This window comes from Camellia sinensis, chromosome 1 (genome assembly GCF_055761805.1).
Source record: "Camellia sinensis isolate YWXY chromosome 1, ASM5576180v1, whole genome shotgun sequence".
Classification (NCBI taxonomy): Eukaryota; Viridiplantae; Streptophyta; class Magnoliopsida; order Ericales; family Theaceae; genus Camellia; species Camellia sinensis.
In genome coordinates, this window is record NC_138961.1 from 129313786 (window position 1) to 129338978 (window position 25193).

At 32.4% G+C, this 25193-nt stretch overlaps 1 protein-coding gene and 2 long non-coding RNA genes across 4 annotated transcripts; 1 reads left to right on the forward strand and 2 right to left on the reverse strand.

Moving 5' to 3' along the window:
• Positions 1-4701: 4701 nt before the first annotated feature.
• Positions 4702-6224, reverse strand: LOC145789952 (uncharacterized). The gene is made up of 2 exons (XR_014328486.1): positions 5671-6224; positions 4702-4973 (listed from the first exon to the last, which is right to left on the reverse strand). It is a non-coding gene; the product is annotated as an uncharacterized LOC145789952 (long non-coding RNA).
• A 3977-nt stretch (positions 6225-10201) lies between these two features.
• LOC114310753 (CCT motif family protein) lies at positions 10202-15692 on the reverse strand. Of its 2 annotated transcripts, none has more exons than XM_028256839.2 (4): positions 15367-15692; positions 12497-13003; positions 11828-11974; positions 10202-10597 (listed from the first exon to the last, which is right to left on the reverse strand). In XM_028256839.2, exons 1-4 carry the CDS (start codon positions 15484-15486, stop codon positions 10505-10507), a joined length of 867 nt encoding a protein of 288 aa, XP_028112640.1. In that variant the 5' UTR covers positions 15487-15692; the 3' UTR covers positions 10202-10504. The 2 variants fall into 2 exon arrangements, with proteins under 2 accessions (XP_028112640.1, XP_082740296.1); XM_082884170.1 differs by lacking the exon at positions 15367-15692 and adding an exon at positions 15223-15328.
• An 8255-nt stretch (positions 15693-23947) lies between these two features.
• LOC145789953 (uncharacterized) lies at positions 23948-24648 on the forward strand. The gene is made up of 2 exons (XR_014328487.1): positions 23948-24027; positions 24215-24648. It is a non-coding gene; the product is annotated as an uncharacterized LOC145789953 (long non-coding RNA).
• Positions 24649-25193: the final 545 nt, after the last annotated feature.

A 25193-nucleotide genomic window follows, 5' to 3' on the forward strand; every position in this document is an offset into this window, starting at 1 on the left:
GATGGCAATATTTGTATGGATTTGACACAAAATAAATTTGACAAAATATTTGACAACCCTGCGACATATAATTTTGATAATGGTAACCCTGCAACATATAATTTTCAAAATCATATTTTTTCTCCCCTTTGACATCATCAAAATAAAGATGAAGATAAGAAACAAACACAGTGGATACAATAATCTGGGTGGCCAAAAATAAAATAAGGGGCCAGCTGTCTTGTCGGAATCATTGTGGGGATTTTGGAGCATCTCGAGCGCAGGAAGTATGGACAAACAAAAGATTTGAGCAGAGATAGCAGATATGCATCGAGGAATGGAGCAATGGAGTGTATAAAAAGTGACACAGATCAGAGGCAAAGATACAAAATCATCAAGTGTTTTGAGAGAAAAATTTGTTTTAGCTTCTTTTGTAATCATGTCATTCCTTACCTTGGCTATCAATGAGTCGGACCTGCATGAGGTGCCTGTAATGCAGGCAAATGAGAGAGTACCAGTGACGCAGGCACATGCTATGCCTGTAAATGAGGGTTCTAGTGGTATTGGCAATCAAAATGATTTCGATGCTATTAATCACACTATGGCTCTTAGTACACAGGCCATGACTGCAGTTTCCAATATGGCGCGACGATTACAAGCAAGAGTACAAGAAAATCAGCAATGGAGAGATGAAGTGTGCTTGTTAAAACAACAAGTAGTGAATATGGGTAAGGAGAAGAAAGAGCTAAAAAGAAAAAATGCACAGTTGGAGAATGCAGTGCAGTATTATGCAACGGTGATAATGCCAAGACTCACAGAAATCGAAAATAGAGAGAGGCATGTAACAGAGGCTCATGAAAAATTATTGAGAGAAGTGAAAAAGAAAAAATCTGTGAAACCTTCTGAAAATTTACCTGTAATCGAGTAATATTTTCTTTTTCTGAAATAAAATTGTGAGCATTTCTTCCTTTATTTATTTATTATTATTATTTTTTTTTTTTTAAAATTTTGACTTTGCACAAAAAAATTGTTTGTTGGTGCAGATAAGGAGTATGGCAGATAAGAAAAAAAATGTATATATATACTCCCCCTAAAATCATGCACAGAATATACACATGCCCTTTTTTTTTATATATATATATATATTTTTTATAATGATTGTTAATCTCAAAATATGAGTCTCCCCCTGAATTAATGCACTAGAAATTTCATAAAATTGAAGAAATAAATTACCAATCTATGACACCAAAGGCCCTTAAGATCTGGCCATAAACAACTACACCAAGTGCACTAGCATAAAAGGAGAAAATAAAAATAAAAACAAATACTTCAATCAAGGTAGAAGCAACCAATATTAAATCTAAGAGAATTTGGAGCACATACAACAAGAAAAAAAATACAACACAGTGCAATAATAATTTTAACATGTTGATCGGTGATGACCTTGAAAATCGGAAGAAATGGAGAAGATGGGGTAGATCGGTGGTGAATTAGTGTAGATCGACAATGGACCTTGATGGATCAGTCACGGATCTTGATGGATCGGTGATGAAACTTGATGAACCGGTGAAGATGGTGATGCAGATTTTCGGATGGAGAAGTGATGGAGTTCGATGAATTGGTAAGGGATTTGGGTGGATGATGGTAGTGATGGATGATTTTGTGGATGGTGGAGATGGTTGTAGATGATGGTGATCATGGAGATGAAGTCGGCTGAAGAAGGAGAGAGTGAGAGGCCAAGAGAAAGAGAAAGTAAAGGAGAGAGTGGGTGAGAGATGGAGACGGAAAGGGAGAGAGAGAAATTATATATATAAATATATGTATATTATTATTATGGTTATTATTTTTTATAATAATAATTATTATTACAATATTTATTTTATTTAATTATTAAAAAATTATTTTTTAATATAAACATTATATTGGAGTATTCATCATACCAAGTTTTGTTCTAATATAACAAAATTGTTCTTCATTTAGAGGCTTGGTAAATATGTCAGCTAATTGACAATTTGTAGGCACAAATTCAAGTTCAATGTCACCTTTGAGTACATGATCTCTCAGAAAATGATGCCTTATTTCAATGTGTTTAGTGCGTGAGTGCTGAATAGGATTTTTTGAAAGGTTAATGGCACTTGTGTTGTCACATTTTATAGGAATATGATCATAGTGAAGTCCAAAATCTTGAAGTTGTTGTTTCATCCAAAGCAATTGTGCACAACACCCAGCGGCGGCAATGTATTCTGCTTCAGCAGTTGACAAAGCCACTGAGTTTTGTTTTTTGCAAAACCAAGAGGTGAGTGAGTGTCCAAGAAAATGACAAGTGCCACTAGTGCTTTTTCGGTCAAGTCTACATCCCGCAAAGTCGGCATCTGAGTAACCAAAAAGTTCAAAGGTGGTTCCCTTAGGATACCATAATCCCAAATTTTGAGTGCCGACAAGATATCTGAAAATGCGTTTGACTGCGATGATGTGTGACTCTTTCGGTGCGGATTGAAAACGTGCACACATACAAACACTAAACATTATGTCGGGCCTACTTGCAGTAAGATAAAGTAAAGAACCAATCATACCTCGATATTTCTTCTCATCTACGGGTTTACCTTGCTCATCTTTGTCGATTTTTATCGATGTGCTCATTGGAGTTGCTGTAGGCTTTGATGATTCCATTTCAAACCTTTTGAGTAGATCTTTGATATATTTCGTTTGATTTAAATGGATTCCATCATTAGTTTGTTTAATTTGTAGACCAAGGGAGTAATTTAATTCCCCCATCATACTCATTTCAAACTCACCCTGCATGTCTTTAGCAAACTCTTTGCACAAATTTTCATTAGTAGCACCAAAAATGATATCATCAACATAAATTTGAACGATTAGCATATCTTCCTTTTTGATTTTTATAAAAAGTGTTGTATCAATTTTTCCTCTACAAAAACCTTTGTCAAGTAGAAAATTACTCAATCTTTCATACCATGCTCTAGGAGCTTGTTTCAAGCCATATAAGGCTTTTGAAAGTTTGAAAACATGATCCGGGTATTTATGATTTTCAAAACCGGGAGGTTGTTCAACATAGACTTCCTCCGAAATGTACCCATTTAAAAAAGCACTTTTAACATCCATTTGATATAATTTAAAATCTTTAAAACACGCAAAAGCAAGTAACATTCTAATAGCTTCGAGTCTAGCAACTGGTGCAAAAGTTTCATCAAAATCAATTCCCTCTTCTTGATTATAGCCTTGAGCTACTAATCTAGCTTTATTTCTAGTAACAACTCCAGATTCGTCCATTTTATTTCGAAAAACCTATTTTGTACCAATAACGGGATGATCCTTAGGTCGAGGGGTCAAAAACCAAACTTCATTTCTTTCAAATTGATTTAATTCTTCTTGCATTGCTAAAATCCAGTTTTCATCATTTTCAGCTTCTAAAAATGATTTTGGTTCAATTTGTGAAACAAATGCCAAGTTACCACAAATATTTCTAACAGAGGAACGAGTTTTTATACCTTCCGCCGCATCACCTATGATGAGGTCTTTAGGGTGGCCATAAGCATACTTCCATTCTTTTGGTAGATTTGAGTCATTTTCTGGAAGAGCATATATTTCTTGAAGATTCTCCATTGTCATTTCTTCGTCATGTTTGCGTAATGGATTTTCTTCATTTTCCTTTTTATAAATACTCTCCATGCTTGGTTGATTTTCTACAATATCATTACTTAAAAGATTCTTGGAAATAATATCGTTAGATTCATCAAAAACAACATGCACAGATTCTTCAACAAGTAGAGTTCTTTTATTAAATACTCTATAAGCTTTACTAGACATAGAATAACCAAGAAATATAGCTTCATCCGATTTAGCATCAAATTTTCCTAAATTATCTTTATTGTTATTTAATACAAAGCATTTACAACCAAAAGCACGCAAGTGACTAATATTAGGTTTTCTACCTTTCCAAAGTTCGTAAGGAGTTTTCTTAAGAATAGGTCTAATCATGGCACGGTTTATAACATAGCATGCAGGTGTTTACAGCTTCCGCCCAAAAATATTTAGGCAAATTATTTTCACAAAGCATAGTACGAGCCATTTCTTCAAGAGTTCTATTTTTTCTTTCAACCACACCGTTTTGTTGAGGAGTCCTAGGGGCTGAGAAATTATGATCTATTCCTAAGTCATCACAAAACTTAATAAAATCATCATTTTCAAATTCTCTACCATGGTCACTTCTAATACTACAAATATTAAGATTTTTCTCATTTTGAATTCTTTTACAAAGTTTTGAGAAATTATAAAAAGCTTCATTTTTGTGTGTTAAAAATAATACCCATGTATATCTAGTGTAATCATCAACACAAACAAGGGCAAAAGATTTTCCTCCTAAACTTAATGTTCTAGATGGTCCGAATAGATCAATATGCAAGAGTTGAAGCGGTCTAGTAGTTGAAACGATATTTTTGGATTTAAAAGAAATTCTAGTTTGTTTTCCAAATTGACATGCATCACAAAGTTTATCTTTTTCAAAAACAATTTTTGATAAACCTATGACTAACTCATTTTTTGAAAGTTTGGAAATTAAATCAAAATGAGCATGTCCTAATCTTCTATGCAAAAGCCAACCATTATCATTTATAGCAGATAAACATTTAATGTTAAAATGAGAAGATAAATCATGTAAATCAAACACATATACATTCTCATGTCTATAACCTACAAATAAAGTTTTGTTTTCTAAGGTATTTTCAATAGTGCAATGAGTTTTCTCAAAAATAACTCTATAACCTTTATCACATAATTGACTAATACTAAGCAAGTTATGTTTTAAACCTTCAACAAATAAAACATTTTCAATAATAGGAGAGGGATTTTTACCAATACTTCCTACACCAATGATTTTACCCTTGCTATTGTCGCCAAAAGTCACATATCCGCCATCCTTTGGTTGGAGTGTGGCGAACATAGCTTTATTTCCAGTCATGTGCCTCGAACATGCACTGTCGAGATACCATCTATCGTTACTGGATTTTGTCTTGAAACATACCTACAAAAATTTGATTTATCTATTGGTACCCATTTTTTCTTGGGTCCATAAAAGTTAGAATTTGATATCCTTGAGATATCCTTAGGAACCCACATCTTTTTTATTTTAGCAAAGGGATTTCTTTTAATAGGACATGAAGGTGAAATATGACCTTTTGTTCCACAAAAATGACATGTGAGATGAGAGTGATTAGAAGATGCATATACAAAACCATTTTTGGCAGTTTTTACTTTTGAAAAAGGTTTATATCCAATTCCGGCTCTACCAAAAGTACGGTTTTGATTTTTAAGAATTTTATCTAAAGTCTCTCTACCTTGAGTGAACTTTGAAAGAGTAGTTTTCAAGTCTTCAATATTTTCTTTTTAAATAATTTGCTCATTTTTTAAAGACTCGTTTTCTTTTTGCAATACAACTAAATGTTTTTCAGAAATTGAAGACCCTTTTTGAGTTAAAATCTCATTTTCCTTTTTCATTTTCATGGCTTCATTTTCTAAAACATTTATCTTGGAAGTCAATGATTCATTTTCTTTTGATAAACTTGAAATTACTTTCTTTTGACAATTATTTTTCAAACTAAGTTTCTTAAATTCTGCATGTAATTCATCAAAAGCTAATTGTAATTCATCAAATGTAAAGGATTCGTCATTTACCTCATTTTCATTTCCAAGTGCCATTAAACATAGGTTAGCAACCTCGTTTTTGCAAACTTCGGTTTCTGTATCGCTTTCATCACTATCTTCTCCCCATGCTGCAATCATAGCTTTCTTTTTGTCCTTCTTGAATTTTTTCTTAAGTTCTGGACATTCTGATTTGTAGTGTCCAGGTTTGTTGCATTCATAGCAGGTTACTTCAGATTTTTTGTGATTTTCTCCTCTTTGAAAATCCCTGTTGTTGAAGTCTTTTCTGAAAAAATTTCGTACACCTTGTTTCTTTCTCACAAACCTTTGGAACTTTCTAGTGATGAATGCCATTTCCTCATCCTCATCTGAATCATCTTCCTTATCCTCTTGATGTTTCGAGGTGGATTTGAAAGCTATTCCTTTCTTCTTGTTGTTGTCCTCCTCTTCCTTTCCTTCTTGCATTATGAGCTCATGAGTTAAGAGAGATCCCATTAACTCATCTAGACTTAGCTTTGATAAATCCTTGGCTTCGGTAATGGCAATGACTTTTGTCTCCCAACTTTTTGGCAATGACCTAAGCACTTTTCTTACAATTTCAGCATTAGTATATATTTTGCCAAGAGAAGTTAAACCATTAATAATATCAGTAAAACGAGTAAACATTTGAGGAATAGTTTCATCAGGCTTCATTTTAAAAAGTTCATAATTATGGACTAGCAAACTGACTCTAGATTCTTTAACTTGTTCGGTTCCCTCATGAGTCACTATAAGCTTGTCCCAAATTTCTTTAGCGGTTTTACATGTGGAAATTCTATTGAACTCGTTGGCATCTAAAGCACAGTACAACATGTTTGTAGCTTTGACATTAATTTGGGCCATTCTAGTATCTGATTCATCCCACTCATCTTCAGGTTTTGGTACCATAAGTCCATCTATAGTTTTGGTAGGAATTTTTGGACCATTACAAATAATTTTCCAACATTCATAATCATTAGATTGAATATGTATGGTCATCCTAGTTTTCCAATAGCTAAAATTTGTGCTGCGAAATAGAGGTGGCCTATTAGATGCTTGTCCCTCGGGTAAGGAATAACTAGGGGTTGCCATGATCTACTCTGAGACGGTTAAGTCACAAAAACTAGAGTCTAGGCTCTGATACCAATTGTTATCCCAGATAGGCAACCCAAGAGGGGGGTGAATTGGGTTATTAAAAATTTCACAATATTAAAAAATAACACAATATTCAGAATTTTAATAAATAAAAAAAAACAGAATAATAATTATCAATATAAAAGTAGAAGAGATAGAGAGAGAAAATCAAACACTGCGATTTATAGTGGTTCGGCACGCCAGGCCTACGTCCACTCCCCAAGGAACCTCCTTGAGAATTTCTTTACTATCAATTGAATAAATACACCACCAAGCTTGTGGATTTGGCACAGGACTTACTCTTATCTATTGAGCCTCACTCAACAATAAATGCCTTACCCTTACAAAATCTCTCACAAAAATAAGGAATAAGAATAAGTGGTAATTGAACCCACTTTTACAATAATTCTCTCACAAAGAGTAGATATGAAAGTGTAAGAACAAAAGCTAGACTTAGATCTGAAAGTGAAAGAGCAGAATACTCAGAATTTTGGAGCTCACAGAAATATTTTCTCTTCAAGTTCTTGATTTTTCTCCACATCCAACACTTCTATTTATACACAAAAATATACCCGTTGGACACTCCTTGCTGACGTCATGGCTTACATAAGCACGCTCCTGACGTCATGGCTTACATAAGCACGCTCCTGATGTCATGGCTTACATAAGCACATTCTTGATGTCATCGCTTACATAAGCACACTCCTTGATTTTGAATAGTCAGCAAAAGATAAAAAATAAGACTGATTTTTTTTTCTTTTTGTTATTTCAAACATGGAGCCACCATTTTTTGTAGACAATTTAATACAAAGTTCACAACTTTCAAACAAACAAATAATTTTCTCCATCTAGTTTAAAATATATATATATATATATATACATATATATATAACTCCATCTTGTTCTTCTTGTTTAATTATAATATGATATAATTAATGTAGTGTAAAAAATTTAATAGCGCACGTGATGTATTCTGCATATAATGTTATATAAGTTCTGATCAAAATTTTGCATACAGAAAAATCTCTATAAATAATATTTATGATGGATCTGAAAATATATGTCCTCTTTAAAATATTGTATATGTTGTAAAGATTTTAAACTAAATATATTTTACCACTCCATATTAATTTTGTCAAAATAAGACAACCCATAAATATCAAATTTGTCAAAATAATACAACCAATCAATCATTTTGTCAAAATAATATAATTAATCAATTTGTCAAAAGATGAATAGTAATTAACCCTATTTTTCAAAAAGTGAATAGTAAAGTTTTTGAAAATATTTAAAATAATCATTTTTGTCAAAATAATATAATTAATCGATTTGTCAAAAGATGAATAGTAATTAACCCTATTTTTCAAAAAGTGAATAGTAAAGTTTTTGAAAATATTTAAAATAATATTTAACATATATATTTTAAAAAGATAATATTATTTTATTTAAATAATATTTAACAAATATATATATTTTAAAAAGATAATAATTTGTGTCAAATAATATGTATATTAACTAATATATTTTAGACATCATCAAAATTAAATAATATGATTAACATGATTATTCTAACAAAATATAAGAATGCTTATTCCTTCCTCCAACTTAAGGAATGACCATTCGATTCCATCATAGAATTACTATAAAATTTTATTATTATTTTATTGTTAGCACTTAAAAAAAAATATTATTAATTAACTATTACCACCATTCCGTTCTCCTACCATCCTATCGCCATCGCCATCGCCATCATCACCACCCTATTGTCACCACCACCACCACCACCACCACCACCACCACCACTACACCACCATCACTGTACTACCAATGTTGCTACTACTATCACCAACACAACCGTTGGCCGCTACAACCGCAGCCACCATCACAACCACAATACCACCTTACCACTACCACCAAGGCCACAATAGTTTACTACGACTATCCTATTATCCTTGCATCACAACCACCGATGTCGTCGCCGTCGCCGTTGCCACTACCACCACCGCCACCACCACCACCACTACAACCCACATCATCACTTTCACAACTATCAATATTATCATGATTTATATAAAATTTTACTAGCTTGTTAAAAAAATAAATAAAATAAAAATTTATTCCATTCCATGAGTTCAATAGGTATAACCAAGCATGAAAATGAGAATTATCATCATATTCCTATGTCATTTCATGCTTGCAACCAAACAATGGAATGGGAATGGACATTCCATCCATTCCATTTAGCCTTGTGTTCCATTCCTGACTTTCATTCCATTTCCACTTCATTTCATTCCATTGTGTCAAACATGTTCTTATAGTACATGCTCCTAAAAAGAGATATGCATGTATACGTAACAAAATTACGACGGTTTGTTACAATCATCACTTAAATTTTTTTTAATAAAAATATATATTGTGGTGGGTAAAAAGTGAACTACTAATTCTATAGTGACGCTCCAATGGGGTTTGAACTCGAATGAACCTAAATGCACTCAAAGAAGATGAAAGGTCTGGCAGATAGGGAATTCTCCGATGACTTAAGTCAGTAAACTTATAAGCAATGGAGCAAAAAACTGAGCGCAAGTATGGTTGTGAATGATTGTGTGCCTGAACCGCATATGTTTCTCTTATTTATACCTTACACTAGCTGTTATGGTCTGTTTTGTTCCCCTTTCACTCCTCACGTCAACCCCACTTCTTGTGGGATCATGCTCCACTATATGCGGATTTCTAGGAGAGGTTGCCCCAAATAATTAGAACCACGCTTTTGACTAAGTCTGCTCTTTAAGTCCTTGCTTCCCGACTCTAATCATCTAGACCTGAACCCCTAGTTCTCGACTTCTGATCCTGGTCCTCTGGTTTTATGGACCTGGATTTCTGGTTCTGCTACTTCACTAATTGAGTTACATGCTGTCTGATCTGCCTTGCTTAATCTGGCCGCTACCCCTTTGTAGCTCAATTTTTGATTCACAAATATACATATATATATGAACAAATATGGTTGGAAGAAGATATGCACCCAATGCTGCCAGGACTAGGCATGAGATTGGACTATGAATGAATATATATCATGCGATCTAGCCAGACCATATTGGCATGGACAGGCCCTGCCCTAGATTGGACAGGCAGGTTGGTTTATGGGAAGCCCCCTAAAATCTCTCTCTCTCCCCTTCACTGTCATCAAGCTTCATCAATTGATCGGGAATTTCACGTTCTCATAAATTTGATCAATTTGATAGCTTCAATTACACAATTGTCTGTATTTACTGAAGCCTCTTCAAATCTTTTATTCATGGCTCGTGACGATCACTAAATTTGGATACAAATTTTGATTATGATCATAATATACTCTTTCCACATTGTTATATATTCCAAAGTCACAAAAGAGTAACCTTCATTTGAGCGGATTATGTAGAACAAGTGCAACACTATTGACTTCTTTTATTCCACAAACACTATATACAACCCCAGTCGGGACATTTTGATCTACACAGATTATTATAATTACAATACAGAACATAAGAGATCAACTCGCTCGCCGGTGGTTGGGGATCCTTCTTATTGAGCAAAACCCGTTTTAAGCTTCTGCTGAGCTTTAAGACACAGGCTTAATACATTACTGTTACTCTCATTCGTTCATAACTGGCATTTTTTTCTTGCTACTTCCACTCCAACATTCCTTCATACTGGTGTACGTAGGCAGATAGGTCAACAGTCATTGCTTCTTGGAAATGTCAGATTCTTCTGTCTTTGCAAACCTCCCGCGAATCCTTGGCTGACTATCAGCCAGAGCCTTTCTGCAAGCATACTGCAAGTATACTCCCCCATCAGCATATTAGCCAAAAAAATTGACTAAGGTTGTGTTCAAATCATATAAATTGCTAATTTTTCTACCTTGTACGCAAACCACGACCCTTTATCCCGGAAAAATAAATAAATAAATCTGTTGATGCCCACTCATTGCATGGTGGCAATAATTGGAAAATTAATTGCCAATTGAGCAAAATGACCAAGGAGGACGTCAATAACATGGCAAAGAAGGGAAAAGAAAAAATGACAAAAAAGAACCAAATTAGAAGCACCATGCCACATATGCTGGTCCAAAGTGTTCCGACTTCAGAAACCCTAGGGACTGACAGCTGGATACCATGAGCTGCAATTATGGCCAGAATTTTTTACCAAAAAAATTATATATATAAAAAAAAATTGTTAATAAAATAAATGATCTTGTGGAGGTGATCAATATCTGATCGACATATACAAAAGTTACAAGGACAAGAATCTCCTTGGAAATGGGAATAAAATCAACATTGTTATAATCTGTAATTAGTATATCCAGAGAAAGTAAGGTGCAAAAGTTTGAAAGGAGATGTTGAAATCCTGGAAGTTATAAGTAAGATGATTTTAATTCATTTTTTTAAAAGAGGAAGAAAAGATAGTAACCATTTGGCATGGTTACAACAAGGGTATTGCTATGGTTACAACAGTTGAAATTTTAAGTAGGTTGGCTTCTCTTGAAAAGAAAATTGAAGGCAAGGATTGTAGGATTTCAAATGAATTAAATCACAGCCTTGGACGTCGAACAATGTTCCTACCAATCATCATTATAAAACCCACTGTTCCATTTCAAGTTGGGATGTTTAAATGCTACAGGGTATCAATCTAACCTTAACCACAAAATGACAGATGATTTTACATAAAGCTCTCAAAGAGCAGAAAATCAGTCAACCTGCTGCCATGATAAATGAATGGTGAACTCCTAATTGCTAACAACCCGGACCAAGAATGAATCTAATGCAAAAACATTGAACTTGAAACTTTTCAAGTTTGAGCAGAAAAAAATGCTCTTGGAAGTCAAAGAAATCTCTATTAACATCGTTTCATTTGTCTTTCAGAGCAGAAGTGAGTACGAGACTGAGGAGATTAGAACCAAGTGTCCTCAACATTGTGAATGACACAAATTTTGGTTGCATATGGTGAGCAATGATGGGATAACAACGAAAACAAGGGGAAACAGAAAAGCTTAATTATAAATTACCTTGATTTTCCTACCAAAATTCCTCTTTGACTTCTTGTTCCTGTATCTGGAAAGCTTTTGCCAGCGGTCTTCAGTGGTACAGTTGCTGATAACTTGTGGCAGCCCAAGGGGAGAATGGATGAGGCTCACATTGCCATTGGAAAGAGTCTGTCATAAAAACTCAGTATCAATGATCCGGCCCCATCCTGTTGAAATGACCAGAAACATCTAAACATTTCTCAGTTTGTAGACTTCGTCACAAAACCAATGAATGCTCAGGGCTCAATCAAAATTATAAATTTATATGGACCTGGTGGGATACACCAGATGGACAGGAAAAGCGAAACTAAAATAAAGAGCTCTTCAACAAAATATTTAGGATTAACTGCTTAGGAATAAACATACACACACATATATGTTATATATATACATACATATATATATATTAAAGATTAGTTGCTTAAATAAACACACACACACACACACACAAACACTTATATATTACATACATAGATAAAGGATGAGCTGCATGCCAACAACATGAAGTCTCCTAGATCCCCTGAACTCCACAACCATAACAGGGGCTCAAAATTTCTTAGGAAACCATGTAACAGGCTCCAATTGAAAATTAGAGAGAAATAAAGATAGGACAGAGATGAAAAGCAACATGAAAGAGAAATTAAAGTTGACCTTTATGTCGCCTTCACTGAATGCCCTTCGCAACCCATAAACAGCACCAAGGTCCATTCCAGAAAAATCCAGAAAGTTTGGCCTCATTGGAGCCCCAGGTATATGCTCCATTGAGCTTAAACATCCTGAGCTAACGCTCTTCTGAAATGACCCTTCAGGAAACACTTTGTCCTCTGCAATAAGGTTTTCATCTGTCCCTACAACAGGAATCTTTATATCTAATACATCAGAAAGTGGTGTTTCGATAGCATCTTTTGCCAAGAGATCCTTCTTACATTCATAGAAAACCTCACTCAAAAGTTGCTCATTTTGAATTGATTCAATATCCACAACCTTGAGTGTTTGCGGGGATATGACATCTTCCCCGCAAGAGATCATTGAAATGGCAGCTGTCATGGGATCAAGGCCCACAGCTGGTTCTTCAATAATAGGTTCTGGAGCTTTGAATAGATCCCCTTCTCCCCCCAAGTCATACTCTGATATGCTGGAGGTCTGAACCAGGTTGCCCTGCATTAGAAGCAAAAATTCAATAAATTTCAAAAGATTACATGTGCTAAGTCATTACTGACATATATTAAAGACATGCAGAAATGATAAATAAAAACACTAAAACACAACTGGGATCCAGATATCACAAAAATTATCGACCATAAAAGTATTTTCAAAATTACTAATCATTTGAAAATTACTAATCATTTGAAAATTACCAAAGAAAAAACTATTATTAGAACCATAAAACCTTGATTCTCTTCCTATATGCAAGAAACAAGCTTCAATAGGTGCTTACAGAGTTCAAAGAACAGTTTACTCACAAGTTACAGGAAATCTGTAATGTAAAACTGACTCAAGAGAAAAGGCTTATTATATGGCTTCACTCAATTGAAACAGGTAAATCAGGAGGAGAATTCATTTATGCATGACCTCTTAGTGAAAGGTGACAACTTTGAATCAGAATACTTCTTGAGGTTATGCTTAAAAATGAAATAGGAAAAACAGGATAGTCCAAAGCAAGGGCAAAATGCAACTCATGAATTATAGCAGGAACATGATGATGAAGTCAAGTCATGTAAACTTGGCCAAATTCAGAAATTTTCTGGGTATATATAAATATATGACAGTTAAAACCAGAGGATATTTTGTTGTATAGATGCTTTAACAGAAAATTATTCAAGGTTCGGGCCAACAGTAAAACAAAAGCAAAGAGAGGAGAATCCATTGATACCATGGCAAAGAGAGATCAAATTATGATTCATGGCATATTTACATTCTCCAAATATTTACTAAAAGTGAAGTGCTAAAATGAATTAATACTAGAAATTTCAGCATATGGATGATCAAAACATGGAATGAGACAGAAATCCCAAAACATTTCCAAATACTGAAAGTTCATATATTAGAATTTGCTCACTTAAGAGGCAAAGACTGTTTAGTTAGTCCTAATAGCATCATTTCCTATGAAGCAAGGACACCTCTCCGGAGGTCACCATTTCAAAGGTCACGTACGAGTGTCGGACACGTGTCGAACATTGACAAGCGTTGGGCACGTGTCGAATATGCTGAAAAGAGTCTGACACACTTGGACACGGTAAAGGACACACTGAGGAATTTTTTTTCAAAAAAAATTAAAATTTTTAACCTTTTTACTAAAATAGCAGGTTGATAAATTTAATAAAATTAAATATTTAACATAAAATATATATTAAATATTTAAAAATATGATAGATAACAAATATATAAAATTATATATTTTGCATGTGTTCCTAACATGCCGTATCTTATATTTTTTTTAAAATTTATGTGTCCATGTCTGTTTCACCGGTCCGAGCTTCTTAGCTCCTCTCCAAACAACTAAAATGTCAACCCTAAATATCCAGAAAATGCCCACTTTTAAAGAAGCAGAGATCAACAGCAAGTTTTCCAAAGAGTATCCTCCTCTTTCTAAAATTAGTTTTGACACCAAAACGCAACACATAAGCCAACAACAATGTAAGGCCAAATTTGCTTTTGCTTTTCTGTAACTTTTTTTTTTCTTCTTTAAGTTGTTCGGCGTAAAGTGAACCCCCTTAAACAATAAAGTTGACATGGGAATAGAAAGCTGAGAATCATGATTGAGATGGAAAAACAAATCCGATTCTACTTGGGTATTTTTTAGTGGGGGGGAAAAAAATGGAAAAGAAGTATAGAATGCGGAACTCACGACCTATCTTTTTGTTTCCAGATCTAGCATATAAATGAGAAGCTTAAAGTTTCACTGTTTGGTTGTCGAGAAAATGCTAAAAGTCAGAAAGGAAAAACAAAAAAACAACAAAATAAGTCACTAGATAATGAAAATTTCAGTTTTTTTCTTTCCGAAAGGACCAAAAAAATTTGAAACTTGGGTATTTTCGTGAATTTTTTGAAAAAATTAAAAATAATAGTAGTAGTAATAATTAACTTCAAATTTTAATTTTCCTTCCATTTTTCCAATTTCTCTCAGCAACCAAACTCAAATCCCCAAAAATTAGACAAACACGCCAAAGAATTGACCTTCGAATACAAAATTCAATTCAGCTCTAAATCAGACCATACTTGATTAGCCAAAAAAAAAAAAATCAGAAACCCTAACTCTACAAGGAATGGCAAACGAAGTGAGTCAACCAAATCAACAGAAACAGAAAGAGTACAAAGTTAGAGAGAGAAAGTAAGATCGATTGAGTTCATTAGCAAGAAAAAGCAGAAACCCTAACTCTGTAAGAATGGGAATGAAAGCTCAATCTCATCAAACAAATGTCAATCAGTCAACCAAATCAACAAAGAATACAGTGTTAGAGAGAGAAAAAACTACAGATTGAGAAAGAAGATAGAGAGAGTGTGTGTGCGTGTGTTCTCACCATTGGAATATTTGATTTGTGAGAACGACAAAACTCTTCAAGTTGGTGTACTTCTTGACAGAAGTTCTGGTGAAAATAAGGGAACATGAGTCCAGTATCTGCATACATTCCTAAATTCATTTTGCTTTCTCTCTCTAAAATTATTTGCTTTCTTCACTGAAACGAGAGAGAGAGAGAGAGAGAGAATGATGAAGCAGGAGGAGCTTTAATGGAGGAGAAGCCCTTTTAAAGGACAGCGCTAAAAACAGACGAGCAGAAGACTAGCAGAAACAGTCGTAAATTGGGAAAATTATACTAATATTTATTTACTTAATACAAATCATTTTAAACTATGATCCATTTGTACTCTTTCTTATTAATTTTATAATTCAACAATTATCTTTTTTAAAATATTATTTTATTATAATTAATAATATTATTTTATTATAATTAATTTTTTTTGTTAACTTAACATTATTAAGGATTTATAAAAAATTAAATTATATGTAAAATATATGATACATTAATTAAAATTTTAAAGCATATAAGAACAATTTTAATGGTGAGGTATTGGAGCTGCAATTTCTATAAAATAATATGAAATTCACTTTTTTTCATCTCTAATGGTGAGTTATTAAAGTTGTTAAAGGTTGGTTTGACAAAAATTAAATAATACAAAAAGTCAAAAAGTCACTATCTTATTTAAGTGACATCATCTTATTTAAATCACATCACATCTCTAATACATCACATCAAATCCAACCCATATAAGCCAATAAGTCAAAAAATGTACTTTTTTAGAACATCCCAAACCAATCCTAAATTATATTTTTACTATATCTTTTGTCAAATTTAGCACTAATTTTACCTATAGTTAAAGCTGCTAGCGTAATAATTTTGAAAGGCCAATAATCGACTGAGTGGATAATCTGGTGGTTGACGACTTGGTGGAAGTTGCAAAAAGTGCTAAATTGTAGAATTTTGAAGCCCGTTGGATGTTTGGTTAAGCTAAAAAATAACAATTTCATCGTTGGAGTAACATTGTTATTTTATAACTTTTTTGCATTGTTCATTACTAAATTATAACTTTAGCTATCATTTTTACCAATTGACCGTTGGAGTTGCTCTAATGCACTTATTTTGGAGGTGTTTGAAATAGGCTAAAATAGTCAATAAAACAAAACACTTTATCGTATCAATCTCTCTACTTTGTTGCATGTTTTTTTTTATTATAAAAAATCAAATAGTCAACTAAAATAACTTATTCCCAAATAAGACCTTGGTGATCTCGTTTGTACTTTGTCGCTAAGAGAAAAAAGACAGTGTAAATGAAATCCCTAAATAAGAGTATAATTATCTTAAAACAATTAGGTCTCTTTTGAAAAATGTCAAAAAAGTCAATTTATTAGTTTATTGGTTTATGTGGATCGCATCATCTCTCAATTTTTTGTTTATATTTTCGTAATAAGTAAAAAAAATTTGTACTTCTCAAAACAACTCTCAATCATCAGGTTTTATTATCTTAAAATTTTAAAATATATGTCATATGTTTAATACATGATATATTTTTTTATAAATTTTTAACAGAATCCTAATAAATAATATTTTGATGGAATTAATTACTGAGTTTTGAAATTTATGAAAATAAAGTGCAAATATGTTATAATTTAAGTAGTTTACTATAATTTATTCTAAAATAAAATAACAAAAAAAAGAAAGAAAGGATCTATTTTGGAAGGCTCCAGGGGTTTTCGTTCATGACTTTGGACAGGACAAGACAATTTATAATAATTTGGGTACACACTAGCCGTGGTGCTTTGAGAATGACTACTCTCCCGTCTAATTACGGACCCGAGAATACTAAGTCTGTGAAAGTTTATTATGGACTCTATTTTGATAATCAGAATTGTATGATATGTAGAATTCGTTAAGTATTATATGTCTGTAAAAAATTATGTTGATCGAATATCGTTAATTATACGATCAAATCAGTTATGCCTGAAAAAAATGGATGGTGAAAAATAAACAACTTATAAAAATCTGATTTGATCATATAGCTATCAATATCCGATCAACGCAATTTTTTATAAGCATGTAGTATTCAACTAGTTCTACACATTGACGGTTCAGATTATTGAAACAGGACATGTAGTGAACCCTTATAGATTTAATAGTATCTTCTAGTCTTATTACAAATTAGAGGAAAGTCATTCCTTAAGATTTATGAGAGAATTGCAAAATAATTGCCTCAAGATCCATGCGGAGAGTGTTTTATGTGGGTCTTGAGATTAATTATGACGCGTGTAACTTGATTTAAATATTTAGTCATAAAAAAAAAATAAGTATAGAGGTGTAAGTAATTTATGTATTGGGAAAGATTTATATGTATCTCATAATTATATAAGAAAATGAAATAATTTTATATTTTTTGAGTTATAATTAAAAAAAGTCATAATTAAATATCTTAAAATAATATCATAATTAAAAGAAAAAATTAATCATAATTATAGAAGAAAATAATGGAATTAAAAATACATATAATATGTGAGTAAGTATAATACAACTCTCCTTATGTATTAGATTGTGTACAGTGATAGGTGGTTGGGAGTGAAAGCTTGGGCAGATCATTGGTTTAGAGTAGTTGAATATGGAGCCTAAGAGCTAAAATCATATCTATTTGCGTAAATTTTCAAAATTCACTCACAAAAACTTTATTCCAAGGCTTCAATCTAATTAAAAAAAAAAAAAAAAAAACTTTATACAGAGGCCAAATTGTAAGCATTTTGTTGGATATCTTTTATAGATCTGTGCCATTTTTGGTGAAGGTTGGATTTCGTGAAAATCTTCGTCGATTTCATCTTCTACAGGTTGATGGTAGTCAAATCGATAAGCAAAATCATTATTCAATCACGGAAAAATTTAAATTTTGTTAGCTGTACACGTGAAATTCATATGAAAAATGCTCTGAATCCCGCAAGACTCCCGGTGGGTTGTGATTGGCCAGAATTAATCCCTACGTATATGTGGGGGGTGGGGGTGGGTGGGCTGTGATTGGTCAGAATTTTTTTTTTCTTCTCCAATCACTAATCCCTACGTAAATGTGGGGGTGAGAGTCTCTATGGTGGTTTTTGGCAAGTGGTTTTTGGGGTTAAAAAAGTCACAAAAAATAAAATAGGCTATTTTAGCCATAACAAACAAAACATCACGTCCAACCCATAATCATTACACTCTTCTCTCACAAAAAAAGCCAAAAAAGTCAAAAAAATCCTTCCCAAACCAAGTTTTTTAGCTCAGGCTAAAATAACCAAAAAAGTCAAAAAGCCAACCCACTTCCCAAACGGAGGCATAATATTTGAATTCATTTTGTTGTTTAGGTTCATGACATCTAAATTTTTTATCTTTATCTTCCGATGCTTCGTTAGATTGTATATTTATTATAGGCAATTAGAGTAAATTTTACTGTATATTAAAATAAAATTTTATTATCATTCAGAATAAAATTTTTCTATCTTTCCATTACATGTAGTTTATTTATTTATTTTTTATCTTTTTATTTTGTTGTGATTGTGATATTTTGTGTGGATATTGGATGTTTTTCTCTGATAACTTTATCCTACAAAGCTGTATGTTTTGCCCTTGATGGCCTCTTGCCAACTTTTTTGATTTCTACTGTTTTTTTTTTTTTTTTTTCGTGAATTCATTTTATGTTGTCTTTACAATAAACTTTTATTGCCGTACAGAGCAAACTTTTATCAACAACAATCAAAACCGTTACAAATAAAGTACATCTTGAAGAATGTTCAAACGAAGATCCAACTCTATCTCGAATAAAAATTGAATAAAACTCAAATTGTATCTTGATTTATTCACATGCTCTGCAAACTCAAAAAAAATAGTGATTGAGTATTCTCAACTACACGAACTCCATGGACTATGATTGATGAAGAAAATAGCGCTCTGCTAGAGAAAGAACAGAGTTAATATCATTGAAAGATTTGATTCAAATTTATTTCATATATATCGAAGGACCATATTATCTATGAAAATATGAAAACGAATCATTTTGTCCTTCATGAAAGATGTGCTTGTTCTTTAGGTACTTTAGATATTAAAAAAATTTAGACTGTTCTTTTCACTAAAAAATGGCCCAACAATAGATTTCAGTAAAATAATAAAAAAAAAAAACATAATATAGCTATTACAAGTCTAATCCTAAAAAAAAAATTAAATTTCAAATCCGATGTCCACTTAACTCCATATATGTGCATTATCGTCGTTGTTGTTGTTTTTGTCATTATTTGAATGAATATTAAATTATTTATATATTTTTAATAATTATTTGAATTTAAAACATTAATATAATTCAATTGTAAAATAAATATTTTTCAATCAATGTTTTGATTTAAGACTTAAAAATAATTATATATATATATATATATATTATCTTTTTATTATTTTTTAATATATTTTGTAACTAAATAGAAAATTAAAATTAATATTTTATTAATGACCCGATCGAGGTAAAATTCAAAATCTCAATGAAATCCAATCCTACGTATTAAATATTTTGCCAAAGCATTAAAAATATCAAGTTGGCTGGGCCATCCATGGTCACTCACCGCCGCACACCATGCCGTTGTTTTGTTTGCTGAATTAAGGTAGTATCTAACATAAATTAAATAACTGTATTTATTTAAATAAGTATATTTATTTAAGTTATATTATTTTTTTATTTTTTTTACATCTTTTTATAAAAAGTAAAAATATATATTTATTTAGATCATTTTAAATAACCCCTAAGTTGGGTAAAATTATAAGGGTCAAGCTTCTCTCTAATCCAAGATTGGATTGGAGCGTGTTGTTAGGCTAGTGGGCATTCATCACAAGTCTTGTTTCGATAATCTGAATCGTTTATTGTGTAGCACTCGTCGAGTACTTTATCCTTTTGAAAAATCACATTGATCGGATATCTATAGTTACTTGATTGAATCAAATTTTTATCAAAATAAATTGGCGACAAAAATCTAATCCGATCAAGTAGCTATTGATATCCAATTAATATGATTTTGAATAAAAATAAAGTACTCAACGAGTTCTACAAATTGAATGATTTCGAATTATCGAAACAAGACCCGTGGTGCACCCCATGGGCCCAATAGCACCGTCCAGTCTACAAAGTGGATTGCAAACAAGCCTGACCCAAATCTATATAATAAGGGAAGAGGGTTTTTGAATTTATCCTAGAGACAATTGTCCTACTAGGACATTTTAATGGTCATGATTCATTTGTATATTTAGATAAACGGCTGAGATGACCTCTTAAGTATTTATCAATCCTAAGTATGTGTAGTTCCCGCCCAACTATTTCACATTGGAAAGAGTCACACCTATCCACGTCTCCCCCCCTTCCAACGTCTGAACCCCTCACCTTTCCTCTGTATCTCTCTCACTCCCACTCTGTTCTCCTTCCCACGTTTGCATCCCCTCACCTTCCCTTTCTATCTCTCTCACTCTCGGTTCTTCTTATTCTTCAACAGAACAAAAAAACCCCCCTCTTGTGTTCTGCGTCGCACTCATATTTTTTGTTCATTAGCAATCAAATATGTTCCCCTCATCTCACTACTCAATTCTCTCTATCGGGCAGTGAAGCGTTTGCATCCCCCCACCTTCCCTCTCTACCTCTCTCACTCTCGGTTCTTCTTCTTCTTCTTCTTCAACAAAATGAAAAAACACATCTGCATCCCCCCACCTTCCCTCTCTATCTCTCTCACTCTCGGTTCTTCTTCTTCTTCAACAGAATGAAAAAACCCCCCTTTTGTGTTCTGCGTCGCACTCAAATTTTTTGTTCATTAGCAATCAAATATGTTCCCCTCATCTCGCTGCTCAATTCTCTCTATTGGGCTGTGAAGCGTCTACATCCCCCCACCTTCCCTCTCTATCTCTCTCACTCTCGTTCTTCTTCTTCTTCAACAAAACGAAAAAACCCCCCTTTGGTCTCTGTTGGGCTTTTCTGAATAAAAAATGTTCCCCTCCTCTCATTGCTCAATTCGCCAAGGTAAGATGCTCGCTCCCCTTCTCTTTACTTCTGATATGCAATTCGTTTTTCCCTGATTCGTTTTTTTTCCTTGATATGCAATTTTCCCTAATTTGTTTTTCCCTGATATGCAATTTTCTGTCAGGTTGTATTCGTTTTTTTTTAAAATGAGTTTGAATCTCTCCATCTAGGTTAACATTCTAAGAATTTTTGTAACTCCTAATCATTGGGTGTTTGTTCCATTGGGTTGTGTTAGATTTTTTTGTAATGGAAAAGTATTTGATTCTAATGAAACTTAGAATCTGTTGCAATACATTTGACAGTAATGGAACAATACATTTGCATTATAAAACATGTATACATTATTTGATTATAATGAAACTTAGAATCTATTGGGTTCAAAACACCGGGCTGTATTCTAAGAATTTTTTTAACTCCTAATTGTTGGGTGTTTGTTCCATTGGGTTGTGTTAGATTTTTTTCTAATGGAAAAGTATATGATTCTAATGAAACTTAGAATCTGTTGCAATACATTTGACAGTAATTGAACAATACATTTGCATTACAAAACATATATACATTATTTGATTCTAATGAAACTTAGAATCTGTTGGGTTCAAAACATCGGGTTGTATTATAAGAATGTTTGCAAAGTCTGCTCTCCACTCTCGGCTCGCCAAGGTAAGATGTCGCTCCCCTTCTCTTTATGTTCCCCTTCTCTCGCTGCTCAATTCTCTCCATCGGGTTGTGATGTTTTCAAAGTTTAATTTTGGTTCATTATGGTGATTTGCTTGGGAAAAGAAATTGATATGCAATGCATTTTTCCCTGATTAATTTTCTTATATTATATGCATTATAAATGAGTTTGTATCTGTCCATCTAGGTTAAGATTCTAAGAATTTTTTGAACTCCTAATCTTTGGGTGTTTGTTCCATTTGGTTATTTTTTTTAACCATTTTCATGCTCTGTTTTTCTTTTTTTTTTTTAAATTTGTATTCAAAGTTAGATTTTTAGTAATGGAAAAGTATTTGATTCTAATGAAACTTAGAATCTATTGCAATACATTTGACAGTAATGGAACAATACATTTGCATTACAAAACATGTATACATTATTTTTTTTTTAAAGTTGTATTCAAAGTTACAAAACATGTATACATTTGACAGTAATGGAACAAACATGTATACATTATACATTTGACAGTAATGGAACAAATATGTATGCATTATTTTCTGTAATGGAAAAGTTCCCTTTTCTTGCTATCTATTTGCAATACATTATGGTTTGTGTTCCATTGATAAACCTGCATGTTTTTCACTGGTTTACTCTAGAAAAAACACTTAATCAACTGTTAACTTAAAATTTTTTTAACTGCTAATCAAACAGTTTTTGGCTTGCTACTTGACTATCAATTGTTAATTTTTTAGAACCTGTTTTTGAGGTTTGAGATCCTCACTGTGATCAAGCCCTCTGTCAACTGGATATGCTCCATTTTAGTAGTCATCTTGGGCATGTAATTGATCGTATATATGTATATATGCATATGCATATCTTAGCTTGGTGGCAGGTTGTTGATTTTGCTAAGATAAGAAGCTTTCTTTCCATAATTTTAGCTTGCTAGATTTGTATCAAGGTTATGCCTCACTAGATTCATTAGCCTAGAGAAAACCAAAAATTGTCATAGTGTGTTGAGGTTAAGGCCTCACCTGTTGGGCATTTTTTTTTTTTTTTTAATTCGTAATTTAGATTGAACTTTCATATGGTGGTTTTTATAAATAAATTTGTCATAATGTATATATGTTTTATTTTTTATTTTTTTAATTTAGATTGAACTTTTATATGGTTGAATACATTTAAAAAAAAAAAAGAAATTTAGAAAGAATTGGAAGAAGAAAAAAAACTTTACAATACTCAATCGGTATTTTACATACCAATAACATAAAAATAAATTGTATGAAAAAACATATCTAATAATGTTTATTTTTATATTTTTACTTGAGGAACAGTCGCTTTCAAAATTAGTTTAATTAAACATAAAAACAACAATAGTTTGATTAAGAAAATTATAGTGAGCAACTTTAGTAAGAAAAAGACAACAGAAATGTGCAAACCTGTCAATGGGAAGAGAATTTTTGACAACTTTGTGGAATAATAAAATGAAAGTAAGGGAATAGAATGCGTATGTAGGTGTAGGGATGAAGTATTTTTTTTAAAAAAATATATATATAATTGGGCAGTTAAATGAGAGAAGTTGTAGGTGTGGAGCAATAAAAGGTGAGGGTACAAAACGTGGACAGTTAAACAGTAGAGATCCGTGTTGTATTTGCTTGCTTCAACTACTTTCTTTGTGTTAAGGGTTCCTAGAATGATTTCTTAAGGGTTTTGAAATACTGTCTTTGGAAATATTTTTGTATTCTACTGCTGCCAAGAAAAAAAGCATTCAATTCTATTGCTGCAAATTTGGAAGTATTGAGCAAGTCAATTTTCCATTATAAATCTCTGTTGTATTTCAAAATACTGTCTTTGGAAATATTTTTCTATTCTACTGCTGCTAAGAAAAAAAAGCAATTAACTCTTGCTATGCTCACTGCCAAACTGAAATGCAGGAGACATGGATGAGGGCTAACTCTCTAATACTCGGTGGAAATGTAAGAGACTGCTTTTATCATACCTATTATTTCCTTTTATTTTTTCTATTTTTATTCTTTTAATGGAAATCAAAATTATTTTCTGAAGTAATTTCTTTTTCTTTTCTATTCTTTTCTTCTGCCTCTTCCTCCCTGGTTAAAACAACTAATGTTTGTTTTGACTTGCTTTTACCTTCTGGTGGAATAGTTTAGCAGTTGACCAGAATGAAGATGTGGTAGAACAGTTTCTTTCAAAAAATGCTTCTGCTGGTAAGGGTCTTTGTGCATCTAAATTTAGCAAATAGCCTTTTTGTTGCATTGACCTTTGTTGTTGTTGAAATATTCCACGATTTTTTTCCTAACAACAATGCCTGTTCTAGAAACCTTAATATTGTTTGACCAATGGTGGAAGGTTGGATGGAATTGTGTGAAAGGGACTTGAAATTTTGGAGGGGAAGCAATACGTGTATAAAATTATGATAAAACTAAAGGAACTTCTAAAATGCCTTTTTATTTTTATTGGTAATTCATTAGCCTTAAGACTATAGGTATGAACAAGGGTTGAAATGGCTTTGCTGCAATCTAATAGATACATTTCAAAGTTAAGCAGGTTTGTTTATGTAGTGTTGATCGATTTATTTTTCCTTCAATTTCTTTATGGATAACTGAAAGAGGAGTGCAAAGAAGTTGGGCATAATTGTTTGTGTTTCTTTATGGTTTTGATTTCATTTATATGAATAGGTAGGCTGCTTCCCATGAGCAAATTAAATGGATTCAAAATGTTGGTTTCATGTTTTGCTTATGGGTGGATTTGAATAGTTTGAGCTATTTGATTGTTTTATTTATTTATTTATTTTTTTGCAACTGCTGTTCTTAGCATTTCGGTGCACCATGTTAACCCATCAATGGTATCCTAATTTAATATTGTTATTTCTAAGTTACTATACTCATTTCTTATAACAGGTTTGTTTATGTAGTGTTGATTGAATTTTTTTTTCCTTCAATTTCTTTATGGAAAATTGAAAGAGTGTAGAGAAGTTGGGCATAATTGTTTGTGTTTCTTTATGGTTTTGATTTCATTTTTATGAATATGAAATAGGTTACTATGAGATGACATAAGTCTTTTTCAATGAAATGAGATTCTATGAATGTGTGACTTCTATTTGTTTTCCTGCTCTAAAATTCTT